The sequence below is a fragment of the Leopardus geoffroyi genome, chromosome B3 (genome assembly GCF_018350155.1).
Source record: "Leopardus geoffroyi isolate Oge1 chromosome B3, O.geoffroyi_Oge1_pat1.0, whole genome shotgun sequence".
Lineage (NCBI taxonomy): Eukaryota > Metazoa > Chordata > Mammalia > Carnivora > Felidae > Leopardus > Leopardus geoffroyi.
In genome coordinates this window covers 52,986,498-53,007,265 of record NC_059337.1, presented here as the reverse complement: position 1 = coordinate 53,007,265, position 20,768 = coordinate 52,986,498, and the positions used below count along the sequence as shown (strand labels likewise).

At 42.2% G+C, this 20,768-nt stretch overlaps 1 protein-coding gene across 1 annotated transcript in view; it reads left to right on the top strand.

The window, feature by feature from the left end:
* GLDN (gliomedin) overlaps positions 1 to 20,768 on the top strand; it is a 64,037-nt gene that overhangs the window by 20,122 nt on the left and 23,147 nt on the right. Inside the window, exon 2 of the mRNA XM_045449747.1 lies at positions 13,918 to 13,969. Within this exon, the coding sequence (XP_045305703.1) occupies positions 13,918 to 13,969 (52 nt within the window). The remainder of the gene's footprint in view (positions 1 to 13,917; positions 13,970 to 20,768) is intronic.

The following is a 20,768-nucleotide window of genomic DNA, read 5'->3' as shown; positions in this document are numbered from 1 at the left end:
AGGGGTCTGTCTGAGTTATTCCAAGTGATGGGAGTAATTGTGAAGGCATGATATTTGGGTTCCAGGGAAAGCTGGGCCATTAGATCCATCTTTTGAGTTCACATAATGTTTGCATGCTCACATCTCTCCCTCTAAATTACTAAAAACCTAACAAAGTGACAATCTTTTAAAGAAATATCTTTTAAAACTGTATATACTATGAAGTGAAAATCTTTCTTATTGCCTTGATCTCAGTCACCAGGAGAAAAAAGAATCTCATGACACTCCCAACTTTTTTTTGTGCTTATCCAGACATGTCTAAGATATCCTTTTTAAAAAAGTGTTTATTTATTTACTTTGAGAGAGAGAGAAAGCATGAGCAGGGAAGAAGCAGAGAGAGAAGGGGAACAGAGGATCTGAAGCAGGCTCCACGCTGATGGCAGTAAGCCTGGTGTGGGGCTTGAACTCTAACAAACCATGAGATCATGACCTGAGCCAAAGTCGAATGCTTAACCAGCTGAGCCATCCAGGCACCCCTAAATATCCCTTTTTAACCAGAAAGTTGTATTGTCTGTTGTGGCTGCAAATGCACCTTGCTTAGCAGTACGCTAAGGCCCTCTATCAGATGAGTGTATATCATTTTACCTCATTTGTTTTCATCTGTTTAACAACTGCCTTACTGATGAACATTTAGGTTGTTCCAGTGCTTTTGCCATCACGATGTTGCCGTGAACATTCTTGTCCAGGATACCCTTCTGTTAAAAAGAAAACTGCAGGCCCCAAAATGGCATCACTTAGGCCATGTCAGCAAACCGAGACTGAACACTTAACCTAACAGCACTTCAACCCACCACCCCCTCCAAGGAATGTAACCTTTAGCCAGTCAACATGGAATTTCTTGGCCAATACTAGGAAATTTACTGATAGACCCCTTCTGCTCCCCTTAGGAAGGCAACCTTGCCTACACATTGCATTCCGTGCTAATAAATTCTTCTTTTTTTAAATGCCCTCTCTCTGAATTTATTTCTTTTGTTTAGCTCAACAGAGCTCCCCTCTGCTTGCTAGATGGGATGCTCCTGATTCATGAATCATTTACTAAAGCCAATTAGATCTTCAAATTTACTCAGTTGAATTTTGTTTTTTAACAGATTTGGTGGCAGCAGTAGGATATAAAGCTGACTTCTGATGGCATTTTGGGGACAACCAGAAACACAGTCCTGGTACCCTGCAAGCCCTTTGAGTTCACTGTCTTTCTTGCCATTTCTGAGGGCCGTTGGTGAGTCCCTCCTGTTTTGAGCTCTGCTTTTTTTGTGTTAGAGCTCCTGATCTAATTGGCTTTCTAGTCTAGGGTTATCCGGTCAGGGTAGACTGACAGGAGGCTCTAACAGATCACCAGTCCTTAGCTCTTGGTTCAGTCCACAGTGCCAATTTGGAGTCCCTTCCCAGTTCTGGTCCAGTCCACAGTCCCCATTTACTGGGGTTTGCTGGTTTAGTCCACAATGGGAATTGCTGGTGGCATACACGGTCTTCTCTTGGCCAATCGATGGAGAAATCTTTTGGTTCCTGCTGCTGCATTCAGGTGCTTATGTTTGTTTTGTCCTGTTTTGTGTAAACAAAGACTTAGTAATGGGATCCTTAAATTCTAAAGAGTTAAGTATTCTACCTTCTAGCACAGTTGCTTATTTTATATCTTACAATTTGGTCCTGGAAGTCATAAAAGTATACAAGCTTATTTTATGTCCTAAAGAACTTGGCTTGGTCACCATCAGGTGACAGACCCCTAAATAAGGGCAAATAGAAATGTGAGTTGTACCCCAATTGTGGCTACACATGGCCAGACAGAAATGTAGGTTAACTCCACTTGATAGAGTCCTACGAAACTGCTACCAGCTCTCAGAGGAATTGCAGCCTAGAAATATAATGGCCATGGTAGGGAATGTTCCAATTAGATAAGATCATTTAAGAGGTACACTTGAAAGTGAGGTCTCCCAAATTAAACAGAATGAGATACCAGTTTTAATTATCAAGTGGAAGTCTTAGTTATTGATGGAGGCTCTGACTGCTCCCATTTCCTCTAAGTACTCATTCTACTAATCCTGTGTCTGAATTGTTTTTCCACCGTGAAAAAACTATGCAACTGTAAACAAAAGGCTGCCAAATTAATGGCCTTAGAGACACCCTCATATCTACCTTCAAAGGAGGGCCCCCAAATCGACCCCTTCCAAAGATGACAAAACTGAGGAGTTTTCTTGCAAACTGCTCATTATTCCTTTAAACAGCCAAGGGCAGGCACCTGGGTGGCTTAGTCCATTAAGCGTCTGACTCTTGATTTTGGCTCAGATCATGATCCCAGTGTTGTGACATCGAGCCCTGCATCAGGCTCTGCACTGAGCATGGAGCCTGCTTAAGATTCTCTCTCTTCCTCTCCCTCCCACCCTCCCTCCCTCTCCCTCTCTTTCTCTCTCTCTCTGTCTCTCTCTCTCTCTCTCTCTCTCTCTCTCTCTGCCCTTCTCCCCTACTTGAGTGCTCTCTTTCTAAAAACAAACAAACAAAAAAAAAAAAAAACAGCAACAGCCAAGGGGATACTCTGGTAGATACCAGAGCCTGCAGAGGGAACCTGAGAAGCATTGGCATAAGTCAGTGAGAGGTGAAAATTCTTACCAGAAACAGCTCTTCTGAATCTCTGTCTGTAGTACCCTGTCAAGAGAGGAAAATAAAATATGCCGTGCCTTCCTTTCCAAATCCAAAACCATTGTTTGTTGATTCCTTCTTTCCCAAGGATATTTATTGCCTCCTGGCTTGTCTTGTTTTACATAAATGGGTTTTGCTTTCTTCCTGACTGGGACAAGCAGATTGCTGGTTCTTTCTTTGGGCTGTGTTTGAGAGAGGCTCTGGATTTGGGGAAGGCAATACTCTTTGCACCCCCTTGTCTTATACCCAGGAGAGTTATGTAGTACTGCCAGAGATATTCAAAATTGGAACTATGTCCCCAAAAGGAAAGAAACCAATTAAGAATAATGTAGTTGCATAGGTGAATCAATCTATGATGTCATTTAAGTTATAGCTTAACTCGGAGGAATTGAGAGCCATTATCCAAATGTTATATATTTTTTACAAAACCAAAGTTAGCTCTAGAGGCAATTAAAAATTCACCTATTCCTTTACCAAATCCAAAACTTTTCTTGTTTGTCTTGTAGATTATTGGCTTTAGGAAACCCAAGCCCTTCCTGGGAGAACTTATATTCTTTCTCTGTTCCTTGATGTATACATTTTATCGTGTCTTTGAAATATAAACAAAGTCCACAATTACCTGAGACTGAAGGATACTTAATCTCATCCCAGAAAAGGGATTTAAAATCCAGTGGTCTTTGAAATTTTCAAGAAGCAAAAATTTTTTTAATGTTTATTCTTATTTTTGAGAGAGAGAGTGAGGGAGCAGTCTCTCTCCCCCACCCTCCACATGAGCAGGGGAGGGGCAGAGAGAGGGAGACAGAGGATCCAGAGCAGGCTCTGTGCTGACAGCAGCGAGCCTGATTCAAGGCTCAAATTCATGAACCATGATGAGATCACGACCTGAGCTGAAGTCAGATGCTTAACTGTCTGAGCCACCCAGGTGCCCCGAGCAAAGCCTTTTTAAAATATAAATGGTTAAAATACAAATGGTTAAATGCACAAACTCTAGCACAGCCTATTTAATTCCAGGGACAAATATGAATCTTAAAAATCTTCTCCACAAATATTTATAACTATAAGGCCTTTACATCTGTCTGCATGTGCATCCATATATATATGTTGTAAATGTGGGATATTTTTCTATCTTTAGATGGAATTGCTAAAGTTAATTTGTAAAAGAGCTCTATTTAGTTATCTCAGAAAGATAGAAACTAACCAAAATGTTTTTATTTATTTTTTTAATGTTTATTTATTATGAGAGAGAGAGAGAGAGAGCATGACTGGTGGAAGGGCAAAGAGAGAGGGAGAGAGAGAGAATCCCAAGCAGGCTCTGCACTGAGAGCGCAGAAATCAAGAGTCGGATGATTAACTGACTGAGCCACCCAGGCTCCCCAAAATGTTTTTTAAGTTCACATGATCTGGGAAAATATTCTCTATAAAAGCTAGCTTAAGGTTGATGATTTAATTAAAACAAACATGTCTATAGAGTTATCAACATTAAATATAAATATAAACTTTTACTCTATCTGACTTCACTGGACAAGTTAAGTTCATATTATCTCTTGCAGGATCTGTCAACAAAAAAAACAATAGCTTAGTAGGAGAGTGGCTGACTTTGATGTCTCCTAAAGTTTTCATAGGTAATCTAAATGTAATTATTGGGAGCAAATAATTTAGATGTAAGTGAAATAAGAGTTTATAAATACATATTTTTTAATTTTTTAAATTAAAAAAAATTTTTTTTTATTTATTTTTGGGACAGAGAGAGACAGAGCATGAACGGGGGAGGGGCAGAGAGAGAGGGAGACACAGAATCGGAAACAGGCTCCAGGCTCTGAGCCATCAGCCCAGAGCCTGACGTGGGGCTCGAACTCACGGACCGTGAGATCGTGACCTGGCTGAAGTCGGACGCTTAACCGACTGCGCCACCCAGGCGCCCCAAATTAAAAAAATTTTTAATGTTTATTTCTTTTTGAGAGAAAGAGAGACAGAGCATGAGTGGGGGAGGGTTACAGAGAGAAGGAGACACAGAATCTGAAGCAGGCTCCAGGCTCTGAGCTGGAGAGCCTGACATGGGGCTCAAACCCATGAACCATGAGATCATGAACTGAGCTGAAGTTGGATACTTAACCGACTAAGCCACCCAGGTGCCCCATAGATACATATTTTTTTACAGCAATTATATTTTATGGTGTGTGTACTTAAAAATAGTTTCCCCAAATCTTTTTGGTAACCTGAAGGCTTTGGTAACCTGAAGCTAAGTGATGAGTTAAGTTAAATTCATTGAATATCTAGATCATTTCCAAATAAGATAAAACAATGAAACATTAAATACTGAACATAGGTTTATCTACTTTTGTTTTATTACAGAGAAACTAAAGATAAGTTTGGGTCTGTTAGTAAACACGTTTGGTGCTTTATTGAAAAACTGCACCATAAAGGGGCACCTTTATGTAACAAAAAATACATTTTTTTGTTGAGGGAAAGGAAAGTAATTTCCTAAAGCAGGGCTGATTATTTAAAGAGAAAATCTGTAAGACAAAATCTAAATGTAAAAAATAAACTTGTAGAGAGTTTGTGGGGAAGGAGATCTTTAGAAAGAAATGTTAATATATGATCAGGGTGGCTTTCATGCAAAGGCACTGGCAACAGGCTATAAAGATCATAGTACATGTGGATAAAGTCTCTTCTGCTTCAGCAAAAATGGCCCCTCATTGCCAGACTTTTGCCACCTTGATGTCCTTATAATATGGCAACAGTCTGCTCCTAAATCAGAGAAACTAGGATGGGTAAGCAATGGCTGTAAATGAAATGAACAGCTGGGGCTATGGGAAACCCCAGATAGTTTGGTTCCTCTCAGCAACTTAAAAAAATTAAAAAATTTTTTTTCATTCCTTCCCCCACCAAGTGCATTTAAGATGACTCAAATTATGAATAGACATTGATAGGGAGACTTATATCAAATTGCACAGTCTAGCCCTCTCTGACTTGTCAGGTCCATAATCCTGAAAAAAAACTGTTTTTATTCCCAGAGACCTCAGACCTCCCTCTGAACCCTTTTAATACCTGCAGCTGGACTTCATTCAACTACCACTTACTATGGGTTATAATATGTTCTTGTGACTATATGTGTGTTTTCCAGAGGAGCTAAAGCTTTCCCCTGTTGCAAGACTGATGTCCTCACTATAGCGAAGAAACCGTTAAAAAGTACATTTTCCACTTGGGTTATACCTTCCGTGATCTCCAGTAATTGAGGCACCCACTTCACTGGAAAAATCATATGAGCCTTAGCAAAAACTTTACAGACTTCTTAAAATTTGATCAGTAACAAACCTTCTGCTTTCCCCTGTCATCCCATGCTAGTATGACCAGCTACTGTAAATCTAATGTCTAAACTCAAGAAGCCTTCCCAGGGGTGCCTGGGGGGCTCAGTTGGTTAAATGTCTGACTCTTGGTTTTGGCTTAGGTCTTGATCTCACCGTCCAGTTCCTGGGATTGAGCCACGCTCTCCGTGTAGAGCCTGCTTAGGATTCTCTCTCTCCCTCTCTCTCTGCCCCTCCCCAACTTGTGCTCTTTTCCTCTCTATCAAAATAAATAAATAAACTTAAAAAAAAAAATTCTTCTGAGATCCAGTTCAGAGAATCTAAACTGGCCACAAGTTAGAGCCTGGTGATTGGGTGTTCTGAAAACATCATCAGAAAAAGACAGCCCTCAAGTCCCACTGGAAAGGGGATCTCACCAAGTGCTCCTGACCACTGACACTGCTACAAAACTAGAAGCAATACACATCATGGGTACACACCATACAACTCACGAAGGCTTCACTTGTACAGAATCTTGAGACTTTTAAATCAAATTGACAAGGAAGAGAAGTATCTGAAATCCAGATAGACTGCTTCTACCCAAGAGGACAGATCAAGACTTCTTACTTTAACTAAACATGAAACCCTTTCTCTTTATTTTCCCTTCCTGTATTCTGTTATTGGCCTGAAAGGTAATAGCCTCATCTTCATTTCCAAGGCTGTTGTTAAGGGGGCAACCTCTGGAATTTAGAATAGGCTAGGAGATCTTCTGACTGCCCTACTCGCCTGGTTAGGGATAAATGTATAGGCTAACTTCTGAATTCTAGAAATTATTGCAGAATCTGCTGCTAAAGCAATACTGCCCAACAAAGATCCTTAGATTCTCTGGCCAAAGTTGTTTTTGATAATGGGATATCCCTTGGCTCTCTTTTAGCTGAGCAGGGAGGTGTCTGTGCTATGGCCAATACCATGTGCTGTACATTTGAGGCAGGAGGAAAGGGAGATGCAGGCGACAAGTTGACTAAAGTAAAGCCATTTTGGTTTTAGGCTGAACGTTAACTTAAAAGACAGCAAGTCTTAAAAAAAAGTCACGAGATTTGACTCATGGAAGACCACAAGACCCTACTCCCTCCAGCAGTAAAAGCCACAAAGTCTAGACATTCTTAAAATTGCTCCCTGTAGGTAATTTTCACAACCCTAGGACAATGGAAAAACTAATTTCCCCATGTAAATGATAAGCCCAAAGTTAAAGAGTAAGCCCCTCCCTATACGGTTAGTTAATTTTAAAAACTTACAAAGTTCTTCATTACAGGAAAAGGAGGATCCTCTTCCCCCTCTGGGAGGAGAGACTGCTACTTTGTGACGTAGTTCCTTTCTTCTCTACTTAATAAATCTTTGTCTCCTCTTCCAAATGGCTTGCTGTTGAATTCTTGGTTTTGTTCAAAAAACCTCATGATGAGGGACCCAAGGCCTTGGCCCAAGGTCCCTCTTGGCGCCTCAGCCCATTCTGAAACAACTTAGCTTACTAGGGTGCTCCTTCAGTGGGGTCTTTTTTTTTTTATTTGATTCTGATTGGTTTGGGTATTGGGGACCATGGCTTCAAAATGCACTCCAAAAATTGAGAATTATCCTGCTTCTAGTAATCATAATAATCTCCCTGGTATTCTTTCAAAAACTCTAAATGTATGTTCACAGCCACTAGCCATCAAGTAAATGATCTCCTTAAGACTGGATTGTCAAAAAAGGAGCCAAAAGTTTGACCAACTTAAAGAATGTAAGCCTTAAGCTATCACCTGTGAATGTGACAGAGATAAAGCCAAAATGTCATGACCTATGGGGACCATAGAAAAGAACAACAGAAACTGCAAGAATTTCAGAGCAGTAGCTGAGAGTGATGCTAATGCCTTAACTTTTGATCACATCTCTCAGTTGAGCTGAGAGTCCAAGCAAAGGGGGGGATTTGTTAAAAAGACAACTGCAGGCCCCAAAATAGCATCACTTAGGCCAAGTCAGCAAACCAAGGTTAATATGTAACCTAACAGCAGTTTCACCTCCCACCCCAGAACTCCATCCCCCCACCCCAAAAATGTAACCTTTAGCCAGTCAACATGGAATTCCCTGATCAGTACTAGGACATTTACTGATGGACCCCTTCTGCTCCCCTTAGGAGGGCAACCTTGCCTACACAATGCATTCTGTGCTAATAAATTCCTTTCTTCTTTTTTCTAATGCCCTTCCTCTGCCTTTAAAATCTTTGTTTGTTTGTTTGTTTGTTTGTTTGTTTAGCAAAGCTTCCCTCTACTTGCTTGAAGAGATGCTGCCCAATTCATGAATTGTTTAATAAAGCCAATCAGATCTTCAAATTTACTTGGTAGAGTTTTGTTTTTTTAACACTTGTATACTCTTCCTACAAGTGAGATTCCCAATCCACAGCATTTTCTTTCTAATGGATACTGCCAAATTATGTCCCATCTCTTTTCAGTTGAATTTAAAGCCAGCATTTGCTGTCTGATGCCAAGTTAGCAGGAAATTCATTATTTTTCTCCTGGGGCCTCTTCTTTGCCTATAGATTGTTCAAGATCCCATGAGATCTTTTAATCCAGCAACACCAGTTCTGTGTCCAGAGAGAAAACTGGAAGGTCTAGTTAGGCCAGTAGTAGGATCCATTTTGACTGTCTTCTCTCTCATCAGTACCACATGTTGTCACCGCTAAGAATAAGTCCCCATACAATGTGATATGTCCCTGTCCATTACTGTCTTGATCTTCTCACTGGGGAGATGACCTGACGAGCCATGGTGTTTCTTCTGGGGAGATGATTCCACCTCGGTGACCCGTTGACCAAGGGTGCACTAAGCCTGAGCTCTCAGAGGTACCATTCTTTATGACTCAGGGTGACAGACATTTTTTCCCATACAGTGTGTCCCCCAAATGGCATCTGTGGGTTGGGAGGAACTTCCCACCACTGCTGTGGAGCTGTTTCTGCACCTCACCCACCCTCTTCCTAACACCATCAGATTCTCACATCATAAACCCAGGTTAACAATTTATTGTCACCTTTCTGTCAAGGTAAGCTCTCCCTTGGAGACCACTGACATACTTTCCTCCTTGAACTCTATCACCCCAGAGGAGAAGTTCTAGGTCTGGGAACAGACACTGTTTTATGCATAGGGGATAGAAACAAAACAGCAAATTCTCTCAAAATGCTTCCACTCAGGAGCAAGTAATAAATAAATGCAGACATAAGTAAGATAATATTAGATAACAATGAGCGTTACAGAGACAAAGAGCCAGGTGAGGTGATGGAGAGTGGCCACTGGGGCTATTTTCAGCTGGAGAGTCAGGGAAAGTGTTCCTAAAGGGGTGACATTTGAGCTGAGGTTTCAGTGAAGATGTGAGCACAGCCTAGAGGCACAGACAAGACAAGTGATGATGGCCAATGTGACTGGAGCAGAGTGACAGGGGGAAAGTGGTAGAAGATGGACTTGGGGAGGGAGCAGGGCCACCTCATAGATGCATTGTGCCTGACACCCCTCAGGACAATGAGCTGTAAGGCCTCTTCCAGCTTTGCCATTCTCAAGTCCTAAATTAAGATTTAAAAAACTCTCTATGCCAAATGTGATTCTTTAATTTGACAATCTAGATTATGTGACAACCAATTTTGAATTCTCTTATTTTGTTCCAAATTCTTCATCATTATCATCAGGAAAAAATGTTTTTGACTTTCTTATGGCCATAACTTTTCATACCATATGTTTCACCGTAATACAATCTTAAATAGCCCAAGTCTGTTAAAAGAATATTCTTGTGTGAAGATTAACACAATTTACTGGTAAATGTCTAAATTGACATTTAGCATATAAATGGAGCCAAAAGGTCAGGAAATGAAAACTCTTTCTTCACTGTCTTTGACTGACAGTGAGTATATGAAAGATAAAGGCTAATTTTCCCTATTGATGCTTCTGTTGTTTCAAATGACTCCTTCAGCCGTGATCCCCCAGGCAACAAATGAAACATTTTGTTCTCTCAATGGGCAATTATACATTTTTTAAGATAATAAATTTTGTCCATAGTGCAGCTGATTACATTCATTTATGAAAATGACTAAAATGGTAAGTCAAAATTTCTTCTGTGTGGTTGGGTTGAGATAGTCATCAGAGCCATAATAGAAAGCACAGCAGACCTGGAAACAGGAAGGCTGGAGTTGAGTCCAGCTTTTCCACTACAAGTGATGGAACCTTGAGTAAATGATGTCACCTCTCTAAGCTTCTATGTTCTTACTTGTATAAGGGGGAGAGGCATATTGCACAATATACCTTGTGTCAGAGAGTTGGTGGGGCTGGAGCATTATGGGGAGAAGCACCTCCAGTTCTTTACCTGGGGGTCGGATATATATGTTTGTTTTATTATTCATCTTGAAATTGTATACATCGGTGTATTTGTGATATGTACATTTCACAATAAATTTCTAAAGCTGTCAGTAGACACCTGTTGACATACTTGACAAGAAGTAAATACAGCATGAGTTTTAGTCTGGATCTCCTAGCAAATGGAATAAACCTAGGTAGAAGTCAAAACAGTTTTTACCCTCAAATCAAAACATGTTTTTCTAGACACATCTGGCTGGCTCAGTCAGTAGAGCATGCAACTCTTGATCTTGGGGTTGTAGGTTCAAGCCCCACATTGGGTGTAAAGATTACTTAAAAATAAAAATCTTTAGGGGCGCCTGGGTGGCGCAGTCGGTTAAGCGTCCGACTTCAGCCAGGTCACGATCTCGCGGTCCGTGAGTTCGAGCCCCGCGTCGGGCTCTGGGCTGATGGCTCAGAGCCTGGAGCCTGTTTCCGATTCTGTGTCTCCCTCTCTCTCTGCCCCTCCCCCGTTCATGCTCTGTCTCTCTCTGTCCCAAAAATAAATAAACGTTGAAAAAAAAATCTTTAAAAATAATTGTTTTTAACAAGAGTTTAATTGAAAGCATAATCAGTGAAAATTTCCAATGAAGCAAAAGGGTGTATCATGCTTAGTACAGCTTCCTCCTGCCCTAGCCCTCCATTCATCCTCACTTGAGGCTTTTTAGGTTTCTTTCCATAAATATTCGAGAAAGCCAAAAACAGAGAGTCTTGAAAGCAGCAAGAGAGAAGCATATGGAAACATTTGCATGCACAACAATTTTTTACATAAATTAAAGTATGTTACACATGCTGCTCTATACTTTGCATTTTTCATTTATCTTGGAGATGTTTCAATATCATTCTTACAGATTTAAATTCATTCTTTTTCACAGTATTTCATTTTGTGGGTATGCTATACTTTATTTAACCAGACCCCTCTGATAAATATTTGGGTTGCTTTTGTTCTTGCTCACATTTCTGCAGCAACCATCTTTGTACTTCTATCTCTTTGTGTGTATATATCTGAAGAATAAATCCCAAAGTGCAGAAGGTAGACCCATTTAAATTTTAGTAGTTACTGTCAAAATGCCCTCCAAAGAGATAGCATGCCTTTACACTTGATCAACAGAGTAAGAGAGTGCTGCTTTCATGCCTATCAACAATAACCAAACTATAGAAAGAGCCCAAATGTCCATCGACCGATGAATGGGTAAAGAAGGTGTGGTGTATGTGTATATATACTCAGCCATCAAAAAAGAATGAAATCTTTCCACTTACAATGATGTGGACAGAACTAGAATGTATTATGCTAAGCAAAATAAGTCAGTCAGAGGAAGACAAATACCATATGATTTCACTCATATGTGGAATTTAAGAAACAAAACAGATGAACATATGGGAAGGAGGGCAAAAAGAGAAGAGATGGAAACAAACCGAGACTCAGTGATAGAGAACAAACTGAGGGTTGATGGAGGGAGGTGGGTGAGTGATGGGCTAGATGGGTGATGTGTAGTAAGGAGGTCACTTGTTGTGATGAGCATTAGGTATTGTATGTAAGTGATGAATCGCTGAATTCTATTCCTGAAACCAATATTGCAATGTATGTTAACCAACTAGAATTTAAACAAAATTTTGGGGAAACGAGAGTTCTGCTTTCCTGACACTCCCATGATAATGTGCTCTGCTAGTCTTTTTATTAACAAATTTAAGAGGTGGAAAATAGCATTTCATCGTTTGAATTTATTTCTTTAACTATAAATGAAAATGAGCACTCTTGGTTTTTTTCTCTGAACTTCCTGTGTGGGTCCATTGCCCATTTTCCTTTTGGTTTCTTGTTCTGTATTGCTTTGTAACAGCTCTTTATATACTAGCCCTTCACAATTATTGTTCAAGGTCTATGTTTCTCATTTGTTATCACTTGTAGTATTTTACCTCTTGCAGAAATTTTAAATTACTAGACAGTCAAATTTATACATCCTTCCTATATATATAGTATAGGGGTCATTTCTTTCTTGGAAAAATCTTTCCTACTCCAATGCCATTATAATTTTTTTCCCCAAGTTTTCTTCCAGTACTTTTATGAATTTGTTTTTCACTTCTAAATGTTTTATCAATATCGTTTAATGAACTTATTTAGTGTAATGAGTGAAGTAAGGATTAAACTTTTTGTTTATCCCCCATATATCTATCCCAGATGTCTATCCAGCTGTCTCAAATTCACTTCTTAAGTAATAAGTTTTCTCTCCACAGTTTTGAAATGTCACATTAATTTGGGTCTAAAAATTACTGAGTCTGTAAATTGAAAACAATTGGATGGTAAATTAATAAACTATGTCATTCTTGGCATATTTAAGGAACTATTAAAACAGTAGCATAAATAGAGTGTGATTACCATGTGTCAGGCCCTGTTCTAAATGTGTTGCATGTATTTGCTCATTTAATCCATATAACCATGCTATAAGGTAGGTGCTTTTAGCTCCATTTACAGATAAGAACACTGAAGCATGGAGAGGTTAACTTCCTCAAGATCACAATGCTTGTGAGTGGCAAAGCCATGATTCAAATATAGGCAGGTTGACTTCAGAATCCTTGCTCCTATCTATAGTCTCTGCTGCCTCCACCAAATGGAAAACATGTTTGTGTGTGCTTCCTACATGCTAGGCATTGCTCCAAGAACTTCACATATAATGATTTCACTTACTCTTCACAACAGTCCTAAGAAATAATCACTATTTCTATCTCCATGTTATAGATGAGCAAACTGAGGCAAAGTATAGCTGGGAGACAGACAGGGAAAGGGGAGTGGTATGAGATGAATTCAGAGAAGGGGGAGCTTTGTTCTATCTTTAGAGCAGCAAAGAATCACAACAGTATGTGAATCAGGGCTGACCCAGTCAGATTTGTCTTTTTGTGACACTCACTGGGCACAGCATGGAGAGTGGATTGGGGAAGGGACCGCAAAGCTGGTGTGGGGAAATCAGATACCAGGCTAATACCACGCTGCAGTGACCACCTATCACAGATGGGCCATCCAGTGACGGGTGGACAGTATCCATGTGACATGAAAATTACTATCATCTGGGCAGCATCCATGTGCCAGGGGCAGAACTCAAGACAAGTGCTCAGAGTAGTTACATTTCCAGAGAAAACCCAAGTGTCCAGAGGCTAAGTACCATGTCTGTGCTCACCCAGCTAGTAAGTGCACACTCCCAACCACAAAGCCTGCCCTCTTTACTCAACCCACACACAGATTGGGCCCTTCAAATGCTGGAGGGCTGGCTCAATACAACCTTGAAAATTGGATTGAGCAATTCCTTCGCCATCCTTTGTCTTCTCAGAGGATAGAAGTCAAAGAGATCAGTTGACAATATTGACAGATGAGCTTCTGTCATCACATATCTTGAGATCATTTAAGAGTTTCCTTTTCAGTTCTACATTAACTTTTCCTCAGACTTTTGAATATCCTCCTGAGGTTACTTTGTGAATCTTTCTCATTGCTTGCTTCTTGCCTGGATAAAGGGCAAGTTCGGGGTCCACTGTCTTCTGTGCTGCTATTAATCATCCTCTCTCTTTGCAGATCCGAGTGATGGTGGATCTATGTAACAGCACCAAGGGCATCTGCCTGACAGGTAGGCCAGCCTGGAACTGAGCAGGAGTGGCTCACACCACAAACACATGTGGTAGCCAACGGGCCAGAGCAGAATGAACACCTGGGAAAACTGCGGGTGATAAAAACACATGTTGGTTTACTTTTACCAGATGTTTTTAATGAACTGAAAATCAATTGTAATATAATTATGAAAAGGAACATTTTTTGGTACTGCCATAGAAATATAGCCATGGAAAATAACTGGGACTTGGGTAATTGGAAACGTGTGGTACCTTGAACTGGGGCCATAGATGTTTTCCTTATTCACATTAATTTTTAAAAGAGAAAAGAAAGGAAGGAAAGAGACCTTAGCAGAAGTAATTCTTTCCTTACATCATATGTATGGCATAAAAGGAAAGTTCTAGAAGCAAACTACTGATAAATCAGAACACTTTTGATGAAGAGTTCTCTGTGTGTGGGGCCTACTGTGTGCTAGGTGAGATGGGAAGTTATGTCATACACAGGTCCTCTCCACTTGATGAATCAAGGACAAAGAAACAGGAGGGAGGGAAATCAACCCTAAGGCACATCAAGCCAAGGGACACAGAGTGGCTGATGGGTTGGGCAGGGGAGGAGGAGAGTGCTACGGATATGTTGGATATGTTCGTGTACACCTGAGTCTAACAGAGTCCTGCCTCTTGCCTGAGGGGAGGGGTGCCTGCCTTCTGTGTTTAGAAGCTTGGGAAAAGGAAGAACACAGACCCCAGAACATTCACCCAATGTGTTGCACCCCAGGCAGAGGGAGGCTCTGTCCAGGCCCAAGAATGGGTCTACAGAGCCTGATTTCAGACACAGCATTGACTACCTCTCTCCTCCATTCTGAGGAAATGGGGAAATTATTTTTGCATTAAAAATATAATATGGGGGCGCCTGGGTGGCGCAGTCGGTTAAGCATCCGACTTCAGCCAGGTCACGATCTCGCGGTCTGTGAGTTCGAGCCCCGCGTCGGGCTCTGGGCTGATGGCTCAGAGCCTGGAGCCTGTTTCCGATTCTGTGTCTCCCTCTCTCTCTGCCCCTCCCCTGTTCATGCTCTGTCTCTCTCTGTCCCAAAAATAAATAAACGTTGGAAAAAAAAATTAAAAAAAAATATATAATATGAAGTAAATGCAGAGCTCTCGTGAGCCATATACATTTTTTCTTTTTTCTTTTTTTTTTTTTAATTCAAGTTAGTTGACATACCGTGTAGTCTTGGCTTCAGGAGTAGAACCCAGTTATTTATCTCTTACATATGACACCCCTGTCATATCTCTTACATATGACGTCCTCCTTAATGCCCGTCACCCCTTTAATGCCTGTCACTCCCCTCCAGCAACCCTCAGTTTGTTCTCTGTATTTAAGAGTATTTTATGGTCATGAACTTTGAAACATAACCACAAGACTTTGAAGCCAGGTGAAGCTTTTGTTGAGCCTTTGCCTATGGCCTCAGGCTCTGGGGAGGTCCCTGTTGACCAGGCAGCACTGCTGGAGGTTAAGAAACCCTGCAGTTTCCTTGTGCCTGGGTGGCTCAGTGGGTTAAGCATCTGACTCTTGATTTCAGCTCAGGTCATGATCCCACAGTTTGTGAGATTGAGCCCATCTACCCCTCCCCCCACCCCTGCCGCTATCCTGTGCACTCTCTCTCTTTCTAAATAAATAAATAAACTTAAAAAAAAAAAAAAAAAGAACCCCTGCAGTGTGCATCCAGTTCTAAGAAACCTTGTCTAGTACTGCAGTATTCTCCCCAGAACTGCTTGGTACCTACCATGCATTAGGAGCACAATGGGAGTTTGTTGAATGACTAAACCTATCATTTCTGTAAATGCTTAAATCAGGGTTGGTGGGCTGGTAAGAAAGACAACTTACCCTGCATCCAAATCTGACTCTTGTTTGCTTAGTTTGATGTTAGAGAGAAAAGCTGTAATCCTGTGGCTTCTTGGGAAATGCTAATTGAATTACTCAAGTCACATTTCAGCCCTCACAGAAAATTAAATATCTTCAGAACAGCGTGGTCCTTCATTCTGAAACTCTTGTGTCTTAAGCACCCTTCTCCCATCTTTGGAAGTCCTTTTCAGAGTTCCCCCGTGTGACAGTAATGAGTGCTAGAAAAATGCTCAGATGGATGGAATTACAGGCACAAAAGCCCTGTTGAGAGGCACAGGAAAAGCCTCTTCCTTTTTGATATTTATTATAGACGTGCTAGAAGGAGAGCCAGGCTGTTCAGTGAATGCAGGTGGAGCTGTTGAGACCACTTAGAGAAGACTGGGGGAGGGGATCAAATATGTGCTGGAAATGGGTGGAGGAGGTTATTCTTCGGTACCTCAAAATCTTTTCAGAAGCCAGCACCTTCTCCTTTCATGCCAGCTGGAAATTGGGTCCCCCTTTACATAGAAAGCTCTTCAATTAAAACTTAGGTGTGAAAAGTACAAGTTGCAGAGTGAGGTGGTACCTTGGGAGAGACCAAGCTGTCTGGACTCGAGGCAGGAAGGTGACAGGACCCAGAACCGAATTGGCAACTACAGGGGGAAGGGCAGAGAGCCTTGGTCCAGAGCCCCAAGAAGATGCTGGCAGGAGGGGCTCCCAGAGCAGACTCCAGGCTTGGGGCCTGAGGCCTGAGAACAAGGTCTAGCTTTACACTGGACTCATCTTTGAAAAAGCAGGAGCTATGACTTGAGGCTATTCCAGTTGTGACTGTGAAACCCCATCCCTGCTCCTTTTTCTGGATGCAGCTGCCATTGCTATGGGGACAAGGACAGATGTGTACCATCTGTAACCTCTCAGGCAAAGTGAGGGCAATTCACTAGGTAAAGTAGCTAGGCGTTTTTACTAGTGCCAAGTTTGTGCTTTTTGAGTAAACAGCATGCTTTTCTTGGTGCATCCTGACCATAAGCCCAGAGTTCCTTAGGACCTCAGAAGCATATCTGCTGGAATAGCAGGTGTCCTGAAGAAGGCAGATTCTTGGGTTATTCTTCACTTCCAGTGGACTCTGCATATGGGCTTGCTGGAAAATCTCTGAACTATCACATTACTGAACTGCTTATTAGGGCTGAGGTGCTTCACATCCACAGTGCCTGTTCTCCTTATAGCCAAGTGACTCAAAACCCAGTGATAGCACTAGTCACTACTCATCCTGCACCCAGGCAGACATTAATAATGGATCACAGTGGCCACTGAGCATGGCCTCATGTAATTCTTTCCTGGTGTTCCAGAGAGCTGTACTAATTGATTAGAATTAGCACTTGAAATCAAACCCATTTTCCATCCCTACTCTAATTTTTTAAGGTTGCCATGCCACAGTTCAGAGTTGAAATGCACCAAATAAATGGGACGAGACCAAAGCTGCTGTTTAGTGGGAACACGTGAAGAAAGATGCCTTTCCAAGTTAAGCATCCTGGGATTGGCCCAATAATCGGTGGCAGGGGCAGCTGCAGAGGCTGTACACATAGGGAGGGTACTGAGGCCTCAAAACTGTGGCCAGTGCAACATTTGGTAAACTGATCGACAGGCCGTTCTCAGAAACAGCTAGTGCAGCTGGTCAGGTTCTCACTCAGCTGGCCTCACTGAGCAACAAGCCTATTGTCTATTATAGTTGGTAGATCCCAGCTCCACATGTGAGAACTTAGGCCCTCTCAGGCCATCGCTAAAGGATAGCCAAGTATTCCTAGCTCCCAAGGAAAAGGAGAGTCACACTCCCTCTGGCCAGAGCTCCTGTCTGGCGATGAAGCTGTGGCTGGCATGAATCCCAAGCCCTGGGAATTCCCTGATGGGAGCAAGAGAGGGAAAGAATCAGGACCACAGACCTCACAGGCACCAGGCCTGACTGTATCAGGCTTATGAAGCTGTTTCTTTTACTAGCTCTTTCTAAAGCAGCAGAACCAGACCTCATTTTCTGAAATATTCCTATCTGGATTTTTTATTTGAGGGCTTCTTTGTTTTCCTCAATTGGCAAGACTTTGGGAAATGTGTAGCTACATCCCCTGTGGTCATTGCTGTGCTAAGCAGGTGCCTTGGGTCTGGCAACCATCTCAGTGTGAAGGGGGAAGCTAGTAAAACCTTTCCCTATGATTTGGAATGGCCATGGTGAGAGGAGCCCATGGGCAGGCCTTCCAGAGGCCTGTAGTGTGAGCCACAGCAGGCCAGTGCCCACCCTTAACGACAAGAAGTGCTTCTTTATTACTCATTCCTCGTAACTGTTGTGTCTGTATTTCCTGTCTGAGATTCTTCTGTTCGCTAGTACCAGAAACCCGCCAGAGCTTATTTGAGAAAAGAAAAAAGGCAAGGGGTTGCCAGTTATTGTAAGGATAGAGAGATGTATTTATCAAGATAGGCTAAGCCACGCTCTGGTAACAATTAAATCATAAAATCTCAGTGGCATAACACAGCTAAAGAGGCTTTTTTCTGCCGCAAAGTCCAGGGTGCTCCAAGTTGGTTCTGGTGACTCCAGAATCCCAGTGCTGCCATCTTGTGGTTCTGTCATGTCAACATCAGTCACCACCTCATTTCTCAGATTATCTCTCTGCAGACAGGCATTGTTTTACCTTGCTTGGCCATCCACAGACCTCTCATTTACATAACTAGGGGCATCATGGGTCAATCTCAGATGTCAAGGAGGCAAAAACTCTAAGTGGCTCAGCTATAGCATCCACCCACTTCTAATCGATTCTGGCTAGGAATGTCGGTTGGGGCAGTCAGAGCCAGCTGTAGCATTGGCAGGGCCCAGTGCAAAGTGAAAATGCAGGCCCCCTTGTTCAAAAACGCAGGAACAGGGCTTCCTTCTTTTTTCTATGGTTTCCCTCTCCACCTGCTATGGGGGGCTTTTTATTTGCTATTTAGTGTTATACTCTTCAGGGTGGGATGCTCACAGCACAAGAACAGGCCCTCAGAAGCACAGGAGACCCCACTCTGTGACTAAGGTATGCAGGGCACATGTCCAACCCTAGACTTCACACTCACCCTTGGGCCCCCACCAGTGTGGAAGGTGGCAGCCATCACTGACTGGGCGGGGAGCGGGGCAGACACATCAGAAGCAAGAGTAGAAACAGAAAAACAGGACCAGGCAACAGAGAAAAATTGTCCTAGGGAGGCCAGAGGCAGTGGGCAACAGGAAGGTGGTGGGAGACAGGACCACATATGAACCAAGGCTCCAAGTCCCCAGACATGCTCCATTATCCCATGGGACCAGCCCTACATACCGTGCTAACATGAACTTGGCTGTCCACGTGTATTTCCACGGGTTCTGTTATTCAAAAAGAGAAGAGTCAAGAGGTGAGAAAACGTCCTGCAAAATAGTTTTCTAAAGGCCCAGTTGGCACATATTTGATGTTTGACATCATTATAATAACACATATTTAGAGCTTCCTCCAGGTACAAGGGGCCCTTGGGCAGCTCTGTTGACATCCTGAGAGGACACTGGGATAGAGGCTTACCATCGCTATAGCTATGCTTCTGAGCTCTTTGGAAGTATTTGTCATCCTCTCTCTTCTGAAATTCTCTTCTCCATTAGTTTCAGGGCTCAGGACTTCCTGGATTCCCTCCACATCTTCAGTTTCACTCTCTTTCCTGATACCTCGTCTCTCACCTGCCTTCCTCCAGATGTGGTGTGCTTTCCCCTCTCTTTCCATCCCCAAATGTGGCTTGGACATTTTAATCTTGCCTCCATACTAATAACTCTCAACCTTTCTGAGGTCAGGGACCCCTTTAAGGGTTCATTGATAGTGACTGATTGTTTTCCCAGAAAAGTTTCCCCTCAGGTCTGGAGTACCCCGGACCATCTGCTTCCCAATCACCTGCATGTAGTGCTTGGTAAAACTGTGTGCTCCTGGGCCTCACTCTAAATCCAAACTGAAATAGAATCTCCAGCTGGGGTCTGGGTATCTGCATTGTAACACACATTTTAGGCGATTCTATGGACTCAAATGACTAAGAACTGTAGCCATAGGTGTCAAGGAACTTCAGGTCAATATCAGGAAACCCTAATCTAAACATTTCACCACACTGACACTCTTAGTCATGACAGAAGTGTCCTAAACATACAGCTCTAGGCAGGACCTCTCTCCAGTACTACTGCTACATAGAAATGGTTATTGGACTGTCCTGAGAACTCTTGAAACCTACAATATACAGTCAATAATTGATTGTTTACCTTTTTCTACCAATCTGCACCTCTGAATTTGGCTCCATCTATAGTCAGGAATGATGATTGGTTTCTTCTGACATCTGTCAACTTGTTCACATCACCCCCCCTTATGTGTGTATACATGATGTGCCAGCTGGTGGTAAAGTCATGTAGCCACAGGCTACACTGACCCTAGAAAATATGGTGCCATTTTCAGCAAATCATTTTTGCCCCAAGTAGGACAGTGTGTATTGAAAGCATGCATTCAACACTTACCCTTCCAAGAGCCCTTGTGTCTATCAAATAACCTCTTTCCATCAATATCCTAGGCTTCCAGTCATCTGAGAGGCCTTCTCATTTGCTTCCTATCCAATCAGACATGGAGCCCTGCTCATTCTTCTGAAAAAACCTCTTGAATTTTTAGTTTTCTATACAGCTCTACAGTTCCCAACTGAGTTTGTCCACAACCTTGCCCCTAATTTTAACTACAAAGATCCTCTGGGTATTTTCTCCCCACCCCACCTCTCTTTCTCTCTCATCTTGTTCCCTAGTTGTACTCAACTTCCATCTACAGAGAGGAGCTCAAAAACACACTGATTTCACGGCATCATTCACCACTTAAGATCTACCATAGCTCCCCATTGCCTTGCAGAGAGCACCTATACCTCTCTGCTTGGCATTCAAACGC